Here is a 23,547-nt window from a genome sequence, read left to right as displayed (position 1 = left end):
CAAAGCATTCCTAAGGGGTAACTTCCCTACTGATTTTATTTGGTAGAGTAAATCAGCAGCACTAAAACTTATTTAGTTTTGGATGGATTATCCCTGCTCCTCCCCCCCCCCCAACATATTTATTAGTTTAATTACTAAATAGTTAACCATTTTAATTATGCTCTGGATTTTATGAACAAATTATGGAAATTGCAAATGTCCCTTAAAAATATGGTTAGCATAAGAAAACAGATTAAAAGTGCAGTGTTCGGTGAGCTATACAAGAGTATCTGCTGATCAATAGACTATGCAGGTTCATCACATCCACAAAAAATTAGATATAACATCTCTCTTAACAGTCAGAGTAGGGCAAAGGACAGACTTCTGCATAATTATATTTCTGAAGTGATAAAATTGTGTGAAAAGCCATTAATGCTGACAGAACAAAGCTGAAGCACGCTGAAGAGCTGGGAGGCACAAAATGTAGCCTCCAGCTCTAACCAAATAAATCATAACATTTCTCAGTATGGATTTGAATTGCCCTTTTATAAATAATCAGCCAGATCCAGCCATTCTTGCAAAGAGGATGAGACCTAAAGTGCACATGAGGAGCTCTTCTGCGGCTTTCTAGTTTATTTTAGTAGCAGGGTATAGTTGTCGACAGGAGAACTTAGTATAGGCACTAGAGTACATGGTACATATTTTAAATATACCGGGCCTAGGAGAATCCTTGCAGTAGGGAACTTTTATGTGCAAAATTCATGTGTGGTGAGGATTTGGGGGCAGAAAACCATAATTCTGCACAGCAGGAAGAAGACTACTAAAATTATTTGTTTCCTTCAAGAATGAAACTAGCAAGTAATTGCATCCCTGATGAAATGCAGGGTCATGCATATCCTCCACCTGCATGGATTCCACCACAGGTGCTACTATGGCTAATGCCCTCAGTCCACTGGATAGACATCCCATGGTGACCTAGTAATGGAAGGCTAGGTATCCTCTCCCTCACCAGAAATGGTTCCTAATTAATATCTCTTTCTTTAAAATTGTCACAAAACTGCTTCTAATGTCAGCAGGGCTTTTGGGTTGCAGTTTACCTGGAATATCAGAAGCAGCTCATAATAATTAACTTTAACACATTTTTCATTCGATTGGGATTTTTTGGTTTTGCCTAATGGAAACGTGGATAACATTTTGGGGAGAGAACATTTTGGGAAGAGACAAAGGGATGTTTCCTCTCCCTCTAGGATCTGAGTCTCCAGAATGTCAGTAACTGTACAGTTGCCCATGTCTTGTATGGTTGGCAGAGATACCTAGATCCTCAATGTAGCAGTGAAAAAGAGCTAAATATGCAAATACAGCAAGTGATGTGCAAATCAGTTCAGGAACCAGATATGAGATGATTCTCCTAAACTGCAGCTCTCCCTAAGTAATAGTGATGCCTGCTATGAGTTATATTTGCAGCTCTCTTCCAGCATTCTGTCTGTGAGTTCAAAGAGTGTGACACATTACAGGAGTGACAGCTGGAGGGAGAGCTGGGTCAGTGGCACAATGACTCCACTCCAGGCTTTACTCTTTGGTGCTGGATCCTATCCCCAAAATAGATTCTATCCCTTGGACAGCTCATTTCAATTTCAGACTGAATCCCCAAATGGATTCACAACTTCACTAGCATGGAAAGCACCAGTTACCACTGCATCACAGGTCTGTCAAGGAGTGAGTTATATGTCACCATTGTTGATACAGGTATGAGCTGCAACAATTATGCTTAAACTTGCAGTGGTGATCTCACTGAGTGCAGCAACAAACCTGCATGGCAGGTCTGCACTGCACCTGTTATATGGATGTACAAACTGGACCACCACTATTTATCATATCATCAAGAGTGAGGAGAGGTCGAAAGGCAGATCTGACAGAGTTGGACCACTAAGGCTGCTAGGTAAGATACACCTGGAATAAAGTTTTTAATGAGTAGATGTGGAAACAAGAATAACTTGACAAGGAGCCTAGACTGCCTGGTGGAAGGTGAGAGACAAGAGCAAACTAGACAGCCTGCATATTACAATGGGGCTTGTGAAAAATATCTATAAAGCAAGGGACAAGATAAAAACATACAGCATACTTAAGGAGGAGGGCTGCATAAGAGGTGAGCTCTCCTTTGGGTAACCCTTTCCAATCTTAAACTGCTTCTCTCCACCTGGTTTTCTCTTGGCAACAGCTTCTGGCCTTTGCCCCCTTCAGGAGAAAATCAGCTGGGGAGTAGTTGTTTTGGTGAGAAAGGTATGTCTGGAGGGGGGTTCAGCATCTCCTTGCTATGCTTGAAATTGTCCCGCAGCCCCGTGCTTTATAGAAGGGGTGGGGAACATGCATTCTCCTTAGCTGGCTTTGGACTGCAACTCCTATCACTCTTCACCACTGACTATACTGGAAGGGCTGATGGGAGTTGCAGTCCAGCAACAGCTGGAAGGCAACTGAGTTTCCCCCACCCTCTGCTTTATAGAATTTGATGATAACGTCACATGCCATTTGTCCCTGAGGGGTGTGGATCCGTCCTGGCTGGTTTGACTTAGCTGACACCTTTAACTCTGGTAGCTCTTTCTGGTTGTGGATGTTTTAGACACAATTTTCATACTGGAACTGCTGCCCCTGGCTGAACCCATGCTCCCCACAAGACCCTTCCCACTAGAGGAGCTGATGCTGGTTCCTCCCATGCTCAGCCCCCCTCCGTAGCCAAGGCCAGCCCCTCCTGCAAGGCCCATGGCACTCCCGCCACCGCCGTAGCTCATGCCTCCAGATGAATGGACAACAGCTGCAAAGAGACCAGAGAAAAGGCACACAGTTGGTAGAGAAACAATATTTCAGAAGAGTATCAGAGCTCTGGAACAAGTAAATACATGGACAGAATGATGGAGGCAGAAAGAGATGGAAGATGCATCACATCACCTTTAGAAGTATGTTAGGGATACAAAGAATACTCTTTAATATTCACATCCACAATGAAAAGAAGGTGACACTTGAGACATCCCAACAAAGAGATTCAACTAGCCACAAGCTTCTTTGCACCTTAGGGCTTTGTTGGGGTGAAGATTCATCTGTGCAGAAATAAATGTAGTTTTCTTACACAGAAAATGTGTTATTCTGTAATATACTCTGGTTCCTTCTTAAAAAATATTCTATCAGTTTCCTAATAGAGGCAAAGGCATTCTCTGTTGACAAAGGCTTGGTACAGACTGGCGCAAAGCGCTGGCCTGGGGCCGATTTTAGGGCTCGGGAGAGCAGAGCACTCGCATGCTCCCTAGCCCTACCATGCTGTCTGGGCACCATCATGGCTCACCCTGTCCACACAGAGGCTGCCATGATGACATACGTGCGGCGCAGCATTCAAATGGCCTATTTCATCAGTGTGTGTGAGGGTGGTAATGGTGCCCACCGGGAGTGGGTTCTTTTTATGCCTCCTGGAGGCCATGCCCTTTGGTAGGTGCAGCCTTCATGTGGGGCAAAAATGGGCAGCTACAGGCCGCCCTTTTGATGCGGTCTGTACAACCCCAAAGTTATCAAGTCATGTCCGACCCTAGGGGATGGTGCTCATCTCCGTTTCTAAGCCGAAGAGCCAGCATTGTCAGAGATTACTCTCTGATCAAGTGGCCAGCATGATTGCACAGAAAGCAATTTACCTTCCCACTGGAGTGGTACCTGTTTATCTACTTGCATTTGCATGCTTTCAAACTGCTAGCTTGGCAGAGGCTGTGGCTAGTGGTGGGAGCTCATCCTATCATATGGGTCCCAGGCCTCGAACTGCCAACCTGCTGATCTTGCAATCAACAGAGTCAGCCTTCAATTTCCTAGTACAGTGCACCCACATCGTATGTGGGCTCACCATACTTGGCTTCAAGCATATGCTGAAGCCACGTGACAATAAAATAAATGGTGCAGGTGCCGCAAGCATGTACCCCATTATTTGCAATGGGGCATGAGCAGAACGGATCCCCCGCATAAGGGAAGGGCCCACTGTAAAACACTAAAATCTCTACACCATGCCAGTTCCCGCCAGTCCTGGGCTACAGCATTGTTTTGATGTGAATCTGAGGGTTCTACATTAGGCCAAAACGGAGGAAAACAAATAGCTTTTGTTCACCCTTTGGTTGCCGTCAGGTATTGCCTAGAGCAAAATATGAGTCAAATTCAGTCTCCCTGAAGTGAAACATCAGGAAAATATCAAGAAAAGTAAAAAGAGTTTCAAAAACATTTGTATAAAATTTCAGGGGCTTTTGCAAATTTCTAGTGGTGGCAACCACCGCTGTTTGTGCAGATGTATTGGCATAAACTCTGCAGTACTTTGGCTATCTTTTGCCAGAAGGGAAGGTGGGAAGGAGGGAAAGTAGGAAGATGACATAATACATAAGAGGATTGTAACTTTCATCTTACTGAGTTTCTTGTGATTCACATGTTTGTTACTTACAGATGTTTACTGCACCAACTCCCTCTCCAGCAAGCCTGTTAAAGAAGGAACAAGGAAAGTTATTGTTGGGCTCAGCATCTTGAAGTACAGGAGCTTCTTGAAGTATTTGAAACATCTTGAAGTTGCTTCATAGAGCCCCACATTCTAGTTACTGCATAGTGTTGCACTGAACTCCCAGCAACTCTTAAAAAGGTAGTGAAGAAGGCTGGGAGGTGCAGTTAAACAACATCTGGAGAGCTGCACAATTCCCACCATGATTCCAGTGGTGACTCTCTTCTTAGTCTTCCTGAATACAGAGTTCATGATGTTCTATTAATCTGAGGCATGAAGGTTTAAAAAAATGACATTGTACATAAAAGTTATGGCCAAAAAAAACTATGATGGAACCACAACTCCACTGAGTGCTGAACCCAACAGGCAATCCCTTGGGCAGTGGGTCCTAGCACAATTCAAGGATTTCTCATTGTAACCCCAAGGGTTAGTGTCCCTCTTCAAAATCAGGAGCGGACAACTGTGGCTATCCAGATGTTGTGGGACTTCAGCTTTCAACAGTTCTTGCAATTGGCAATGCTGGTTTGGACTGATGGAGGCTGCATCCCAACAACATCTAAAGGACTATACAGTAGTTGTCAAGCTTTTGTAAAATCATAACTAGCAAACACCTCATGCTCTTGAAATAGCTACCCATGAAAAGCATAATTGTGGTATTCTTTATTTCTCTGTGAACAAGTCAACAGTAGGTTCCTGTTCCATGATGTCAATAATGGACCCCTAGGGTGAGTTTCCTCCTCTTCTATGGCTTTCCCAGGCTGAAGCAAAAGCTAGCTGGATGGTACTATGGAAGTGGAGGAAGGAACCCGGTTTGTTGGATCTGCAGAATAAGATGTTGAATTGCTGCCATTTATGCAACTGATTCAGTCATAAAATTCTTTTAAGGTATGAACTGTAGAGGTTTGTATGAAGAAAATCAGTCCATATCAGACCAGCATATATCACATTCAAGGCACACCTCCTTGAAAAAGGCTCTCATATTACTCTCAATATTTTTTTTAGTTTTCCCAGCATATAGTATCAGCGTGAGAATTGTGCAGCACTGCAGGTATTATAGGACTGCAACTCTCAAAAATCCCAGCTAACCTAGCCAGTGATGGGGGATCCTGGGAGTTGTAGTCCAGCAATTTCTGGAAGGCCACAGATTTCCTACACATGAGTTAGAGGAAAGTGCTTGCTTCTTCAGTTGCCCCCAGGTTATTCTGGAAGGTGTTGATGGCCTGGTGAGAAAGCTGTCATGGGAACTAAATACAGTGGCCCCTTGGTATCCACTGGGGTTTGGTTCCAGGACTTCCTGTGGATAACAAAATCCTTGGATGCTCAAGTCCCATTAAAAACAAGGGCATAACAAAATGGTGCCCCTTATATAAAATGGCAAAAATCAAGGCTTTTTATTTGGAATTTATATATTTTAAAAGTATCATCAAGCTGTAGATACTTGAATCAGTGGATTAAAAAATCAGTAGATTTAGAAGTCTGATTGTATTTTAATTAGGCTCCTCTGCCTAAAGACAACAGATTTGTTAAGTTAAGTAACTGTCTAAAGTTACTTTTAGGACTGCAACTCCTGGAGCTGACCAGGTTGGCTGAGGGGTTCTGGAAACAGCTCTGCCTAAAATCAAACATCTAGGATTTGTTCCTGGTTAGATACATCTGCTGCAGCCATGGAAAATCCAGGCCAATTTTCTTCAACTTAATGTGTTTCAGATGTTTGAGACAGTAACTACTGTTATCCCTATCTTTTGATAAGCCTGGCTAGAATAGATAGATGTTGCAATCTGGAGGATGCCAGGTTAGGGAGGGAAGGGTTAGACCTGGAGTGATAAGAAGCCGAGTGGAATATCTCAGAGGAGAAAAGGTTATTCTTCTGCGGCCACCACTGCATTACAGCTGTGTGTCTAGGCTTCTGTTCAGCCCATGCCAAAACACACACAAGATAGACTACCATTCAACATTTCACATTCTGCCCACCTGCTCTCCTCTCCTTCCAGCAGCTTCCTGTAGGTGGCGATCTCAATATCCAGGGCCAGCTTGACGTTCATTAGCTCCTGGTACTCTCGTAGCTGGCGGGCCATGTCTGCCTTGGCCTTTGTTAGAGCCTCCTCCAGTTCAGCTAGCTTGATCCTGGCATCTTTTAGGGCAAGTTCTCCACGCTGCTCTGCATCGGCAATGGCTGCCTGCAGGCTGGCACACTGCAAGAAGCACGGGCAAGATCTTGATTCAGAGTGCATTGTATTTTAATTAGTAGCATTAATACAGTTTAGTCATGATAGCATCTCACCATTCAGTTCACTAGTGATGACAGCTATAAGCGTGTATCTCTTTTCACATCTTTGTGATGGTGCCCCAGATGTTATTTAAATGCAGCTCCCATCATCTTTCAGGTGATGGGAATTCCAGTTCAATAACATTCATAAGGCCAAAAAACTCTTTTCCTGAATGTCAGAAGAACTCCATGTTGGAATTCTTGCATCAGCAAGCAAACTGGTCCCTAGCAACTGAAAGTATGATCATAATTAAAACTCAGGAACCTGAAAAACACCATCCAAACCTTGGAAATACTGTGCTCATTTTCTTTCATTCTTTTTTTGCTTCCCTCCAAGGTTTATTCCATCAGACTGAAGCCTCCCCCCACTTTTTTTGTTTTTTGTTTTGGCTCATGATCTATTGTTGTCTTTGAAATTTGTTGGCCACTCTGCAGAGCAGTACCTGCTTTTTCACATTGTCAATCTCAGAGTGGAGTCTTTGGATCATGCGGTTCAGCTCTGAAATCTCAATCCTTGTGTTGCGCAGGTCATCTCCATGTCTTCCAGCTGACAGCTGCAACTCTTCATACTGGGAGAAAGAAAGGTGGACCAAACAACATGAAATGATTCCAACTCCTATGTCTCAGCTAAGATATTTGGTGAAGAATTACTGAGGAGATTTGTCCAATGTGGTGTTTCATTTTCAATTGAATGTCAAAGAGCAGTAACTTCAAACTACACACACACACACGTCCCTCTGTTTTTGCAGGCTTGCATCCCTCACCCATGACAAATGGAGGGGGATAAAATGGGGCGTGCATCTGTGTGCGGCCCTGTGCACACGTCATGGGGCATGGGGCATGGCCTATTATTTTCAACGGCACTCAGATATTTGCGAGTCACCATTTTCACAGGGGGATCTGGAGCAGATTCCCCATGAATTGGGAGGGGCTAGTGTGTGTGTGTATCTATAATTGATATATATATATATATATATATATATATATATAGTGTGTGTGTGTGTGTGTGTGTGTGTGTGTGTGTGAGAGAGAGAGAGAGAGAGAGAGAGAGAGAGAGAGAGAGAGATAATACACACACACACACACACATATGCACATTTGTTCAACACTGTTTTGGATTATGTTCTATAAAGGTTATTGTCTGTCTGTCAGTGGTCCATTGAGGGTAAGGCTTTCAGATACAGGCTTAGTTTGATCTCTCAGCAGAATGAACAGGAAGGTTCTCATTACAAAGGAGGTTTGGCGGATCATATAGTATGGAAGTGAGTGATTACACATGATCACCTGAAGAACCAGCTACCACTTTCTCTGGTAAGACAGTTAAATTCAGAGTTTAATACTATCCAACAATACCTCTGCTTACAAAGATAACACAGATTTCCTATACTATCAATAAAATGAAACTCATTCATACCTAAAAAAAACTTAAAGCCGAGGATCTTCTTAAATTTGACTCACCAGCTAAAAATTCTGATTCTTCTTACCTTGGTTTGATACCATGATTCGGCCTCAGCTCGACTCCTGTTGGCAATGTCCTCATACTGGGCCTTGACCTCTGCAATGATGGAATTCAGATCCAGGTTTCGACTGTTGTCCATTTGGAGAATGACAGAGGTGTCTGAAACTTGGGCTTGCATCTGGGCTAATTCCTACATATATATATAGAGAGAGAGGGGGAGGGGAGGATTGTTCACCAGGTGAAAGATGCTACAGTTTCCTGCTAATTCAGAGAGTGACTTTACACAGAACTTCATTAAAAAACAAAACAAAACAAAACAAAACAAGAATAGACAAACAAGCAAATATATAACTCCTAGGGGTTGTGGATTAGGACCAGGTCAAAATATTTTGCCGTCTGACACAGATCAGTAAATGTACCCCTTCAACCCAATAAATGAAGTCAAAGAATGCAGGGCTTCTCTGTACTGGCCAGGATATTCTGGGGGCAGTCTGGAGTCTCCTGGCCTCAGAGCTGCCTCAGTCTCCTCCCCATTATCTGGCCCTCCATTTTTATGCCAGGGCAGCTGTATGTAGGGGTTTCCCATTCAACAGCACAGCACATCCACTCCCTCCCAGGACACCTGTGGACACAACCACCCCAGTGCAGAAAGGGAGGTCTCTAGATCTTCCCAGTATGTTTTTAAATTTTGTTTTGAGGGTGTTATACCCTAGTTCTGCTGCTGAATGTACCAGACGTCAACCGAACTGTTTGCAACAGAACTGAGTTTTGGGCTGTGCATCATCCAAACAGGATGAATGCCAGAATGGGGGCTGGGGACTAGGGGAGCAGATCTTTTGGCCCTGCAGACAAAGCCACAGTATACTAGGCCAGCCAAGTTATCTGGCATATGAGACAGAGAAAATCCTGCAAGTGTCTCTTGTTCGTCCTTTTTAGTAAAAATAGAATAAAGAAATAAAACAACTAACAATGAACTGTCCTTTCATGGAATGATATCTGAAATCTACCACTTGAAGTAACTACCTCACCTTTCTCAATGATAGGTCTACAACCTTATTACTCAGGACTTGAAGAAGGCTATCCAGTGACTGCTAATGGTGAGAATTCAGCCAAAGCACAAGACTTTGCAGGTGCTTGCTGGTTTAGAACCCATGTCTAATTCTAATTCTTTGCTGTTCACCCAGCTAGAAGACATTTAATCCTGTTTGCATTTTATTTGAGCATCTATTTGAGCATCTAATTTTACATTACAGGTTGTTTTAGCTATATTGTATTACCATACAGCAGAAACTGCTTTGAGTCCCATATGTGAGAAAAGCAGGTTAAAAATTAAATAAATATTAAATAAACCACCATCCATCTTCAGCTGGAATCTTTTAGCTGCCACCTAGCAATTACATCCCTTTTCCATGAGAATTTAAATGGCATCATATAAGCATATCTTATACAAATCAGCATCACAGCTAAGCAGTTAATATTTGGGGGGGGGGGAGAGATGGCGCAACTAACTTAGCATAGTCTGAAATAAACATGTTTTTGGGTTTCTTTTGACAACCAAACTGGGGCAATATGTATCTCCTTGTCAAGGTACTTCCTTTCTGTATTTAATCTTCAAATCAGCCTTCCCCAACCTGCAGAAGAATTAGACTGTGGCCTGAAACAGACAGGCCAATTCAGAGTGTAGCATTTAGATGACACATGCCCTGCATGTGGCTGGAAACCATGGCAAAGCCGTGTCTTTTACAAACAACTGGACCAAAAAGGAGTGGTAAAATACTGCTCCTTTTGCTGGCCCAGTTCAAAATCATGGTGGCAACTTGGATCAGGACTGGGCACATGCAGGGCCCTCGCACAAATGGCACCAGTGCACCCCACCACAGTTTTTTCAGCCCATCTGTTTTGGGCCTATTATTCTCACTATCATCATTAGTAGCCAATAAAGCCTAGAAAGTGACTTTCCTTACCGCATCATAGAAACTTTTCAGGAAAAGGAGCTCATCGTTCATGGAATCCACTCCGGCTTCCAGCTCAACCTTGTTCATAAAGGCAGCATCCACATCCTGGAAAAAGAAAAAAGATCAAACAGACTGAATTCTGTAGCATCTGCTATAGAGCCAATGTGAAAGCTAAAAACACAAAGATTAAAACAGGGTGGGGAAAGTTAGGTCTTCCATATCTTTTAGGATAGGACTTCCATCAGCCTAATAGTCTAAAACAGAGATGGGCACACTGCATTTTGTGTATTTTGTGACCCTGAGAGACCCCTGGAGATAAGCAAATATGCCAAATTTTTCAAATGTTTTGTACCCAAATGCCCTTTATGGAGTGTGGGACCATTTCCACTACATTTGGGGGGAGGGGGCTGGGCCAATTTATTCCCAGGAGAAGTTTTTTTTGGAAATAGAAAGTGACTTCTGGTCATTTCCTCTTGTTAAAAACATATTTGGGGACAAAAAGGTTTTTTTTAAAAAAAATGGTGGGAGCAGGTTCAGTGTTTGTATGTGGGGGTAGGGTGGCCCTCCAATTTCTCCTGAGAGGCTAATGCAGTTCTCTAGCCTTCCACAGTTGCCCACCCCAATCCTAAACATCTGATGGCCACATGTCTTCAAACTGAGTTTGAACATGTGTGTACATATATGACTTCAGGTCTTCTGTCAACTTATGGCAACCCCATTAATTTCTTAGGGTTTTCTTAGAAATACTCAGAGGTAGTTTTGCTAGAATAGTGATTCCCAAAGTGGCGGGTACACCCTCTCCTCAGTGGCAATGGAAAGATCCAGGGGGTGGTGAGGAGGAAAGGGGGCAGTAAGGGGTGGTAAGACAGGAAAGAGGGCAGCAGGGAAGCTTTCAATCAAAGTACTGGTGTGCAAGAAAGAAAAAGGGAACCATCAGCCTTTAGGACCATGGTGGGGATGAGGGTTGCATGAAACTTCTTTAAAACCACTGCACAGCCTCACTGATTGCCTCATGTGGTGGTATCTTCCACTCTTTCACCTGCCTGTGTGAACTCACTCCCTTAGCCACATCTTTTGCTAGTAGTGATGATGGTAGTTGAGAAACATGCGAGGCTAGGCTCAGGGCATTCCTTCTGTAGCCCAGAGTAGTGCTATTCTGAGATAGATTTAGGAGATTATCATACACAGACAGGATAGGGATGGGATCCCTCTCTGTCCTTACCCCGTCATTAACCCATCGATGTCTGCGATAGCAGGAAAGGCTTTCAAATAATACTGCTGATCCCACCATTAACCCATCATTAAAGCACCATTGCAATAACATGAACTTCCATTAATACAAAATGCCAGCCAATGTTGCTTGAATGATGGGTTAATAAGGTTAATAATGGGATCTGAGCAACATCATTTCTAAGTCTTTTGTGTGATCGCACTCATTCACGTTTCCCGGATGGGTTAATGATGGGTTCTGCCCGACATTGTCTGAAAGTCCTTCCCACGATTGCGCACGAAGGATGGGACAGGAATGGGACAAGGACAGGACAACCACTGTGTGATAGGCTCCTTATTGACATACAAGAAGTTAGAGTATGTGGCAGCAAGGAAGTAGCAGCAAAAAAAGAGCTTTCAAATTTAGTACCCTGCTTAAGCTTTGTAACCTTTGCGAGGACTTAGTTGTCAGGCTGGAGCTTCATTGCTGCTCCTGCTTTCTTTTTTCAGACAAACTGAGAGAAGAGTTAGCAGGTGAAACAATGTGTGTGTGTGTGTGTCGGTGTGGGGGGGGGACACTTGAAACTTTGTGGGGAAGATATGCCTCTGCGGAAGGAGGGGGAGGAGTATCTGGGGTTGATTCTTGGAAAGAGTCCTTCACCTTGCAGTAGTTCCTGTAGTTAAATCTCTTTCCCACATCCATGTCAGTCTCCAGAGCATGTGGCATCTTGGAACCCTCTAAACACATATACCAGCTATGCCCTGCTTTGCCCCAATGAAGAAAAATTGATAGTCCTTCCTCACCAGGGAGAAGCTTCTCCCTTTACACCTGTTCATTTTGGAAGCGGCAGCCAAGCCACTGGCTAAGCAGCAACTGAAAAACCTCTTGCATGCACTGGCCTTTGCTGGAAGGGCAGCATGGGCAAAAGGCTTCTCAGTTGCTGGTCAGCTAGCTGCTCATATGTTGCTCCCAGGGTGACTGGCTGCAAAGGGAGCAACAACCAAGATCAGCCAGTCAAGTCGTGATCAAAATGCCTCTTGCTCAGTCTGGCCTTTGCCAGAAGACCAGCACAGCTGAGAGGATTCTCAGTCGCTGCTCAGCCAGTTGCTTAGCTGCTGCCCCCAAGGTGACCAGGTGCAAAGGGATCAGTGACCTAGGAGATTTTTATACAGGAAAAAAAAAGCTGGGAATAAAAGGCATGCTCGCGGCAAAGTTGTACGATCATACTGAAGATTCTCAGACACATCGCGCTGATCCAGGACTTCTCCCAGGAAGAATCAGGAATGCTCCAGCAACAAACCATTCATGGGGACGCCTCATTAATGGTTTGTCACTGGCGTATTTCTGGGTCTTCATGGGTTAAGAACTGGATCAGTGCAAGGTCATCTGAAAATCTTCAGTACTTTTACTCCCAGCATTTTTCCCCATGTGAAAAACTCCCTAGATTTGTTGTCTTGAATTTGCAGTAGAACAGTAGACCTAATATCCAGAAATACACATGGAGGGGCGCTAGAGGGGCACAGACATTCACAAAAAAGAGAGAACTTTAAACGGGAATTAGTTACAGTTGGATGAGGTACCTAGTTACTGTTGTACTTACATTTTTTAAAAAGTAACTTTTTTACTTTCTACTGTTTCTCAAAATAACTGAATTATTTTGCAAGTTTAAAAATGAATAACAAATGTCTGGACTCTGGTACAAGTCATTTGGATTCTGCCCATTGTTTCATTTCATTGCTCGAACACTTACAACAGGCCATACGATAACAGAAGTCACTTTTCAAACCATTGGATATTCCTCCACCAATATTTACTGAGACTATATCCCTGTAGTTTTAAAAGTAACTAGAAGGTTACAGTTATGGCTAGGAATGGGAAACTGTATGTTTGGCTTTCTCTTGCATGAAAATGTTGTGGATTTTAGGTAAATTTTGATAAATATCAAAGAAACATGAAATTCTCATCTATCTCTAAGGATGAATAGATCTGCTTTGTTCTACAGCAGGATCTTGCATGTTTTGACACATGCTGATTTTTCTAAAAAAGCAAATGAAATTTTCCAGTTACACTACAAAATGAGCTGCTGTCTCTAACCAAGAAGCTTATAGCACCCATCCCCCCCCCCCCGGTTATGGGCACGGCAAGGGGCTGCTTGGGGCTGGGTGAGTCTGAGGGAAAACGCATTTTACTGCACCTCAAAGTGTCCTCAAAATGGCCCCACTCCATCGCCCGGGCCCCAAACTGTCCCCATTCAGTGCTGAGGAGCTTCCTTATCGAAGATGGAATGGGGCTATTTTGAGGATACAGTACTTTGAGGTGCGGTAAAATGCATTTTTCCTCAGACTCACCCAGCTCCAAGCGGCCTCTTCCCGTGCCCATAAAGGGGGGAAATGGATGCGATAAGCTTCCAAGTCACAATTGTAAGATAATATGGCTATGCCTTAGCTATGACAAAAATCGACATAATTACAAAGAAACTGTTGTTTGGTTTATGCATGGGTGGCTTGTGCCTGTGCATATATGCCCCTCACACCTACAATTTATGGATTACTCACCTTCTTGAGCACCACAAATTCATTTTCTGCACATGTACGCTTGTTGATTTCTTCTTCATACCTATTAAGAGAAAAAGGTATAATATAACTCATAAGTGCTGGAAAAATACATGTCCAAAAGGAGATTAGTAAAGAAGCATCATCCTGTTCTGTTATCCCAACCATTTCACTGGCTTTCTTTTTAAATTGTCCTTCCATCATCTATCACCCATCAGAGGGATAAATGGATGAAAGATAGAGTGGAATCTACAGGAGGATTTTTAGGCAGTTTGAAGTATATCTGGCTTTCATTCTTTTTAAAGCAATGGCCATAATAAAATCACTATTCTCCAACAAAACATTGTAGTGTGGAATGAAATAATATGTTTGTGTGTGTGACTGTGTATGTAGGATCTGTTTGTTTGTGTATGAGAGCAAGAGAGCAAGAAAGAGACAAGAAGTGGAATTTTGTGTGAAAGGATTGTGAGCTCTGTTCTGTTCTGGTCCTCATGGCAAGTACTTAGAGTCAGAATTCTTGAATTTTAAGTACATTAGATCAGGATTTTAGAAGCAAACTAAGATGAGCTTTTAATGGCATGTTAAGCTGTTTTGTTGGCTTATGTATAGTCTTTTAATGAACTGTAACTTTACAAATTATTTAACTGTTTTTAAGATAACTTTTATATTTATATTTTATTGATTTTTGTATAGCTTTTAATGTGCCTTGGCTTTAATGTACGCCAGTTCGAGTCACAATATGGGGGGGGGGGGAGGCAGGGTATCAATGAATAAAACAAATAATAAATAATATCTAGTAAAAATGAAATCAATTCTGCAAGCCTAAAGTTTACTCATCCCAGTTTGCCTCATTAGGTTGTAGATAGAATAAAGTGAAGGACTAAAAGCTGATGTACACAGAACAAAAGACTATAATTTACAAGTGCAAATTTCAAATCCAGCTTAAGAACATAAAATGGCCCAAAAGAAGCAGAGCCAAGGTTCACCTAATCCAGCAAAGATAGTCAGCTAGATGAGTCTAGGAAGGCCACAGAGGAATTTATTGCATTGGCTTTGCTCCCACGATAGATGTCGGATGTAACTTTAACGAGGTGAATCTTACGGCATTTCCCCATTGCCAGGGAGTATGCAGCCCATTTACAAACCGGGCTTCTGCTGCATCTTTTCAGTAATGGGAAAATCCCATTCTTGAAAAGATGCAGGAGGAGCCCAGAGAAGCCCAGGTTGCAAATAGGCTGCATACTCCCTAGCGATGGAAAAATATGATAAGATTCACTTTCTTAAAGTTAAATCCCGCATCTATCATAGGAGCAAAGCCAATGTAATAAACTCTTCGGCAACAGCCCTTTTTTAAATTGGTCATGAATTTTTGTTACTCAGAGGTAACATGCCTCTCAACATGGAGTCTCCATTTAGCTATCCCAGCCAATTAATTTCAAAAAGCACAGACAGATCTCTTGTGCATTTCATCAAGTCATTCTCAAACCATCTAAACTGGTGGCCAGCACCACAAGCAAAATTTCATTATGCATGTTTGAGTATATGGTTATTTCAGAAAACAGATTTTGTAATCACTCTGGAAAATATATTTAATTACTTTCCCCTCCAGAGGTACATTTTAAGGTCATAATGAACAGTAAACTTCAACTTGTACAACTCGAGAACACAGCCATGCTAGTCTGGATCAGTATGCACAGGTATTCTGTAGCACCTTGGAAACTAACAGAAAAAGAGGTTGGTATTATACGCTGGTAGACAACAAAGGCTTAAACTCCCAACTTCCTTCTCTCAATTAGTCTAAAATGTGCTACAAGTTCCCTGTGTGTGTTGTTCAATTCAATTACTTTTATACTGTCTTGTTCTTCCTAAAACTTGCATTCAATATGCAGTGATGGTGGTTTGGTATGCAAATTAGGAGAAGAAGTCAGTTTGGACTCTACATGCAAATCTGGCTCCAGGTGTTCTAAAACTCAGTCTTGGTCCCTTGGATCAAAGAAACAGCAGCAGGGAACCAGAGCTGTGCTCTCAAAATTGAGAGCTCGGGAAAATTACATTGTTGGATTACAAGTTCTAGAATCTCTCAGCAACCTGACCATGCTGGCTAGGGAATTTCAGACGTTGTGGTCTCAAAAAACAATATTTCCAAACTCTGCCCAAATTCTTCAACATTTCTGGATGGGTAAAGCAACTTGAGGACTATTTCATCCAGATTCTCCAGAGAAAGGAGAAATTCTCCAACAGGATTCTCAAGGGTGAGGATCACCATGAGCAATAGCAGCAGCCCAGCTCTTTCATTTGCCCTACCAAGGCTTAGTCATTAGGCTGCTGCTTCCTAACTTCCATTTTGCATCCTTCACAATGCCCCAGAACTAATGCCATTCTGAGGGTTATATGTATATGAGTTTGGAGGAAACGGTAGCCATCATACTCCAAAAATGTAAAAGAAAGTTTGGAGGAAATTGTACAGTATGGTGTTTGTACAGAAGGAGGCAGTGGGAGATGGTGTCAGAAAAATAAAATCTCAGAAATGTTTCTGAGAAAAATATAACACTTATGAGAATTGGAAGCTGAACATGCCCCTGCTGTTAGCAGTTGGTTTTGTAGCTGGGCATGCCATTGTTACCCTTCAGATCTCCCGTAGACGCCACCTGAGAGGACAGTCGAATATTGTCATTTTACAAATAATGTTTTATTACATTATATGTTGATTCCATGCTAATGCTCAATATTATTTAATTTGCCTTCATTTGATTTATGTCAAACTGACTTCAATGCTCCTTATAGGTGATAAGGCCATGTGTAAATTATAAACTAAAATAATGGAAGTCTTAAAAATTATTTCAAACATTTCATACTGGATTTGAGCAGCAGAAAGTAAAATTCTTAACTATACTTTGGAGGAGGGATAAATGAACTGGTTTGTATCAGATCCATATCAATTTTGACTTTATTCACAAATCTGTTTCGTCCAATATATGGTATCAGTCTCCATTTGACAATTTGTTCTTTAAAATATACATTTATTTTTATGCGGTTTCCTCTGGCATACACCTTTCTGCATGTTTATTGTTATTGTTTATTGCTATTGCTTTGCATTTCCCTACTGTTGTAAGCCACCCGGATTCCCAGTGATTGGGTGGGATATAAATAAATCCAATTATTATTATTATTATTATTATTATTATTATTATTATGTAAACTTCTCTAATATTAATATTAATATTGATTTTCCACATGCAGTTTTAAAGCTGAGAACTGCACTGCAAAATTTAGAGAAGTACATGGACTTGTTTTCTGACCTTCATGCCAGTCCAAGAAGTATAAATTAGATTGTTTCGCTTAAAAGTGCAAGACTACAACTTCTCCTGTCTTTATTTCTGAACCTCCTGGATGCCTTAGAAGTGCTTTTGAAATCTGTAGAGGATGATCTGCTGTCTGAGTCTTAAGTCCTGGATCAAATTGCTACTCAACATGGCAACTAAAAGATGCAAGGTCAGGATGCAATTCATCAAGCTAGCATTCCTTACAAGAGCTTCTCTGCTACCAGTTCACATAAGAAAGATAAGCCTTGCAACAGTCAGATATCAATGAGCTAAACCATAACCTGAATGAAAAAAAAAAACCATGTTCTGCTCAATCTCAAAATAAGGTAAAATAATCCTGAAGTATCTTCATATTTCTACTTTGGATATACTCTTTATGTTGAATGTTTCAGAAGGAATGCAAACATGAATATGCCCAGACTAGCTTTATTGTCTTGACTTTGAGGAGAAGCCAACACAAATCTATCCATTTTGGTTTTTCAAATGGTGCCAGATAGGAAGCTGCCAAAAGATGCTGTAGAAACTGGTCTTTGAGGGAGCAGGCCTCATCATATGACCAACCCTTGGGGGAAATGGTATTCTCCAGAGCTTAGCCATGGAAGCAGGACAACCGCCAAATCCTCATGAAAGAACTCACTTTTAAAACTCTAATAATTTTACACCTTATATGAAAACAAACAACTTTTATCTGCCCTTGTGACAGTGTTCTCATGTTGCTGGAACCTGGCATTAAGCTCATTAACACCTTTCCTAGAAATTAGTCAGAGAAGCATGAATGCCATCTTAGTGATTTCAGAAGCTCTAAGGTCACACAGCTGAGGGGTGGGGGGGAATCAGGGTGGGATTTCCTTATGGATGGAATTCTGCAGCAGCAGTTGGGGAAGTTCTTGGCTTGTACAAATCTCTGTCCATCTATCACTAACAACTGAGAAAAAGAAAGGATTCAGTGTTCATCAGGAACTTTCTTGAAGGTGATCGTAGGCGTACATGCACTTTAGTCAGTACCACACCCATATGTGGGTGATGACACTGGCTACCTACTCTTTGGAAAGGGAACTTTTAGCACCTTTGAGACTAACTGAGTGAAAGAAGTTGTAGCACAAGCCTTCATAAACTGGGTCTACCTCCTCAGGTACAGCAAGATGCAAGTATACAAAGGCTAATGCTACAACCTCTTTTGCTCAGTCAGTTTCAAAGCATTTAGCAATAGCATTTATATTTCTATACCACTTAATAGTGAACTCAGCATTCTCTAAGTGGTTTACAATCTGTAAACCAATTGCTTGCAACAGGTTTGGTACTCATTTTACTGATCTATGAAAGGATGGAAGGCTGAATCAGTCTTGGAGCCCTGGGATCAAACTCACAACCTTGCGGCTGCAATACTGACATTTAGCCTCTATGCCACCAGGGCCCCTTCGAGTTAGTTTCAAACATGCTACAAGGTCCCTTTACATACTGATATTCCGGATTAATATGACTATGTCTTTGAATTCTACTTTTGGGAAAGGTTCTGATGTCTAAGGGAACAGTTAATCTGACCCAGACCTTTGTGCAGAGTACACTGGTGTGCTATCTGCCTCCATGAACACCTCCTCATGCTTTCTGGTGGAGAGAGCGACCTCTCTGTTAAACAGCCCACAGCACCTTTTACCCATTCTTCCTAGACAGATATTTCACTTGTTGAAACAATTTATTTTCTCTTGAAATATTTACAGCAGGATAGATAGATGTGTGGTCCTTCAGATGCTGTGAACTGTGTCACCTATCAGCCCTAGCTGCTCTCCACAGCCACTGTTTGGTTTATTATTGTATGGGATTTTGTTGAATAATTTGCCCTTAGTGAAGTGTTCCCCTGAAAGGTGGAGCAACGATAATGATAAAGATGATAATAATAATAATAATAATGGGAAAGCTGGGAAAAGGTCATATGTTTTAATAAAAAGACTAACCAGGAAAATCTGGTACTTGTGAATACTTATTTAATAACAATGCATTCTGTATGGTGTGCTAATGACTAAGGATTCTGTATGGTGTGCTAACAGGACCAGGTCAATGGTGGAGGTGACACCATGAGATACCGCCCTGGGTGACACTAACCCTACTGGCTAGTTCATGGCAGAACAGGACAGGATTACCTTTGAGAAGCAATCACATTCATTATTATGCCTTTTATGTTGCTTACCTGATCCTGTAGTCCTCCACAGCACCCTGCATATTCTTCAGTTCTGATTCTAGGCGTGGCTTCTCTCCACAAATACCCTCCAGCTGCCTCTTTAGATTAGCAATGTATGTCTCAAAGAGTCCATCCAAGTTAGCGCGGGTGACCTTTTGGTCCTGCAAGAGGCTCCATTTAGTCTCCAGCACTTTGTTCTGTTGCTCTAGGAAGCGGACCTAGGGAAAACCCACCAGAGAAGAAACAAGTTATACATTAACATTGTTTGCTGACAAAATAAAACATGATAATTGCTAAGCAGAACAGTCCAAAGAAAATAATATCCTAGCACAGTGATGGCGAACCTATGGCACGTGTGCCAGATGTGGCACTCAAAGCCCTCTCTTTGGGCACATGCACCATCGTCCCAACACAGACTTCACTAGAGTTTGTCATTAGAAATCCAGAGAGATGTGGCACTTTGTAATAAATAAGTGGGGTTTGGGTTGCAGTTTGGGCACTCGGTCGCTAAAAGGTTCACCACCACTGCATATTCTCCCTCTATTTTAGAAGAGTTGTAAGGAAAGGACCTCAAGACCTCTGCACTGTAAATACACAGAAAGTTGCCAGTCTTGCACAGTATCTTGCACAGAGATCAGTGTCAGATGATTGAAAAAGTCCTGGATCCCTGCAGTTGGTAGCCAAAATGTGAAGATATGGCAATGGAAATGTTAACTGTTATTTTCAAGCATCTGCATCTGTTGCATGGACTTGGTTCTAATAAACTTGTCCAAGATCCTGTATCACAGATGTTGTTACAAATGCATAACAACATGACCTCTCCTGACCTGACTCCCCAAACCTATTTAGGCTGGTTTGGGGAAGCAGATCAGGAGAATTCACGTAGTTGTGCTTTTGTAACGACATTGGTGATGCTATCTATGATGCTGACTATTGTCAGCAGCTGCACCCAGCAATGGAGGTCTAGTCTGCTGGCAGTTGGGATGCTGCATGATGACACTTCCAGCCCCCTCTCAACAACCAGTGATGCTGTGACAATCAGAAGCAGGAAACTTGTCGCAATTCCTCATTGCAACCTTGCTCACTAGCAGGAGGGGGCTGGAAACATTATCCTGCAGAGCCTTGATCGCCAACAGAAGAAACCACCTTTGATGTGGCTATTGCCTATTAAGATGTGTGTGTGATCGGGGGGAAGCATTTGCAATCATGGCAATAATGCCACAATCATACACATGAATACCAAACAATTATGGCTCAATTATTTACTGCTCCTTTCTACCACAATCCATGGAAGCCAGCTCAGTCCTAATCTGGACTGGATGATGGTAAACAAATTGAAACTTAATACCAGAGAATAATCCAGGAGTGGGGAGGAAATGAAGTGATTCTGGTCAGTTGAAAGGCAGTTCAGGGAATAGGGATTCAGCCTGTGGTGGGTGGGGATACACTCTCCCTGAAGACACAGGTCTGTAAATTGGGTGTCCTCCAGGATTCAGCCCTAAATTTCTGAAACCTGGAAACTCAGGTTTGGTCAGTGATCAGTCCAGTTTGTGTACCAGCTGTTCTGTTCCTTAAGACATCAGATCAGGCCACAGTGAGACAAGGTTTAGTTACATCCCAGCTGGATTACTGTAACATGCTCTATGTGGGGCTGCCTTTGAAGACTGTTCAGAAACTTCAGCTGGTCCAAAGATCAGCATCCAGATTACTAATTAGGGCTGGCTACAGGGAATACACAACTGCCTTGCTGCAACCACTCTTCTGGTTAGCTTGCCTACTTCCAGGCATAACTCAAAGTGCTGTTTTTCCCTATAAAGCCCTACATAGCACAGGTCATTTGAAGAACTGTATTATGAACCTGCCTGTTGTTTGAGACCTGCTGGGGGCCTCTTCTCTCTGTCCCAGCTTCTTTTCCCATTATCTCATGATAAGGAGATAGACTTTAAAAGCAGATTTTGGGACCACTATAAAAATGAAAAATGACAAGAATGTCATTTCGTGTGCCCATATTTTTATGTGTGTGTAAAGTAGCCCTTTGGGTCTTAGACTGTAGTTACAGTGCAACCCTATATGTCTACTGAAAAGTAAACCTCACCAAATTCAATGGGACTTTCTCCTCTGACCAAGGATAGTAGAACCACTGAACTGGAAGGGGCCCACAAAGTCATAACTCCAACTCTTGGCTCAATGCAGGATGCATCCACAGCATCACTGAGATAACCATCAGCCAGTTAGTGCTTAAGCATCTCCAGTCAAGAGAACAACCTCTGCCCAAGGCAATCTATTCAATTCTTCAACATGTCTTTCCATTAAGAAGTTTATCTCAGTATTTAATAGCCAAAATTTGCTGTCCTCCAGGTTCCAGGCAGGGAACCTGTTTATGAGGAATAGTGATTAATGTTTCTTCTTCTCCTCCTCCTCGTCCTCCTCCTTCTAACCTTTCCTTCTTTTGCCTTTTGAGGCCTTCAAAAATGTTGCTAGTATACACACATGTACACTAGCATTTTTCAGGTTTCAACTGGATATCTCTGCCTCCAGTCCACGTCACCGTCTCATGTATTTATTCATAAGTCTATTAAGTCCCATCATATTACTTTTGAACAGCTTTCCCCACCAAATGTGGGCTTTCCTGAGGTGAGAACTGTACCACAGAATTTGGAGAGGGGCAAAAATAGAACTATTAACAATCTTCAATTCTGTATACAAGTTCAAAATACTCAAAATGCTTGAGCATCCCTAAATACAATCACAGTGTCGTTGTTGTTGTTGTTGTTTAAGAAACAATATCAGCAAGAATACTTACCTTGTCAATGAAGGAGGCAAATTTGTTGTTGAGTGTCTTGATCTGCTCCTTCTCTTCCTTCCTCACTTTTTGGATGGTGGGGTCAATCTCCAGGTTGAGAGGAGCCAGGAGGTTGGGGTTGACAGTCACCTCATGGATGCCACCAGCTCCAGCACTGTACCCAGCACCACCAACGACCCTGTACCCAACTCCACCATGACCTAACCCATAACTATATCCAGATCGGGCTGTGCGATAGCCACCCATGGAGATTCTTTTACTTCCTCCAAAACCATGGAGGCTCCTGCTCCCAAAGCCACCGGCAGCGTGTCCAAAGCCTGCTCTGCCTCCCCGGGATACTGAAACGGTGCTATAACTAGTTCGGCTGCCTGGAATAACAGCTGAAGATGTGCTAAAATTCTTAGTAACTCTGACTGATTTTTGAGCCATTACTCCTGCACACAAGGAGGAAATAAAAAGAGAGAGATGGAGATAGGAAGCGTGACAAGGCTCCTGGACTATGAAGGTGAAAGGATCCTTCTGAAACCTCAGAGTTCCCCCCTTTTTATCTTATTCACAGGCTGGGTTTGGCCAATGGAGATCATAGGGCAGTGGGCTGAATTAATCATCTTGGTATGTTGGGCATAAGGCCATTTTTTCCATTTTGTTCATCGCTGGATGTTCCTAACGTAATGTCCTGGCAATCTGGAGACTTGTAAAACCAAGCAGGAGTTTCTGAGCCTGTATTTTACAGTGCCGGAGGTTCCCTCAAGGCATTCCTTTTAACTTCATACAAATCAACAAGTGGCTTTCTTCCTCCTCCTCCTCTTCTTTTTTCCAAAATTTGATGGGGAAAAAATTGTCCCAGGAGGGAAGTGAGAGCTGCTCAGACAGCTCCCTTGACAACAGTTCTCCATGGTTCAAATCCTTATGTCAATTTCCTCCCTGTTCCTTATTCATCTTCAAGAACTCCTCTACCCCATCCTACCAGGTGCCATCTCTGAATAAGGTTCTTGCTCCTTTTCTCTGCCTGCTTGACACATATTCCTAGGTTCCAATCTGTTTTTGTTCCAACAATCCCTTCTTTTCAGTGTTTATCTGGAAGAAAAGACTTGTATATTTCCATCACTGGCACAGAATAGGTCCTAATAGAGTGGGCCGTCAAATCACCAATCTGGATAACTTCAAAAAAGCTATTAAGACGGATCTCTTCCAGCAGGCCTTTCTGGAATAGTTTCCACTCAGCATGAAAGAACCCCCTGTAAAAGCTGCATATTTTATATTATACTATTCTCACCTGTTGTTATTTGTTTTAATAGTTTATTTAATAGAGTG

At 42.3% G+C, this 23,547-nt stretch overlaps 1 protein-coding gene across 1 annotated transcript; it reads right to left on the bottom strand.

The window, feature by feature from the left end:
- Positions 1 to 2,558: 2,558 nt before the first annotated feature.
- LOC121921685 (keratin, type II cytoskeletal cochleal-like) lies at positions 2,559 to 22,662 on the bottom strand. Its single transcript, XM_042450112.1, has 9 exons — positions 22,234 to 22,662; positions 19,440 to 19,648; positions 13,935 to 13,995; positions 10,179 to 10,274; positions 8,240 to 8,404; positions 7,199 to 7,324; positions 6,461 to 6,681; positions 4,439 to 4,473; positions 2,559 to 2,788 (listed from the first exon to the last, which is right to left on the bottom strand). The coding sequence occupies exons 1-9, from the start codon at positions 22,660 to 22,662 to the stop codon at positions 2,559 to 2,561; spliced, it is 1,572 nt and encodes a 523-aa protein (XP_042306046.1).
- Positions 22,663 to 23,547: the final 885 nt, after the last annotated feature.

The sequence above is a fragment of the Sceloporus undulatus genome, chromosome 2 (assembly GCF_019175285.1).
Source record: "Sceloporus undulatus isolate JIND9_A2432 ecotype Alabama chromosome 2, SceUnd_v1.1, whole genome shotgun sequence".
In the NCBI taxonomy this organism is placed as follows: domain Eukaryota; kingdom Metazoa; phylum Chordata; class Lepidosauria; order Squamata; family Phrynosomatidae; genus Sceloporus; species Sceloporus undulatus.
Note: the sequence above shows the minus strand (reverse complement) of the source record. Positions and strands in the feature narration are given on the sequence as shown.

Bases quoted from the DNA above. Each gene is read 5' to 3' on its own strand.
- LOC121921685 (XM_042450112.1), bottom strand. From the start codon at position 22,662: ATGGCTCAAAAATCAGTCAGAGTTACTAAGAATTTTAGCACATCTTCA. The intron at 6,682-7,198 runs GTACTGCTCTGC...TGCTTCTTGCAG, and splicing joins TTGACAATGTGAAAAAGCAG to TGTGCCAGCCTGCAGGCAGC. The intron at 2,789-4,438 runs GTAAGTAACAAA...GTCTCTTTGCAG, and splicing joins AGTTGGTGCAGTAAACATCT to CTGTTGTCCATTCATCTGGA.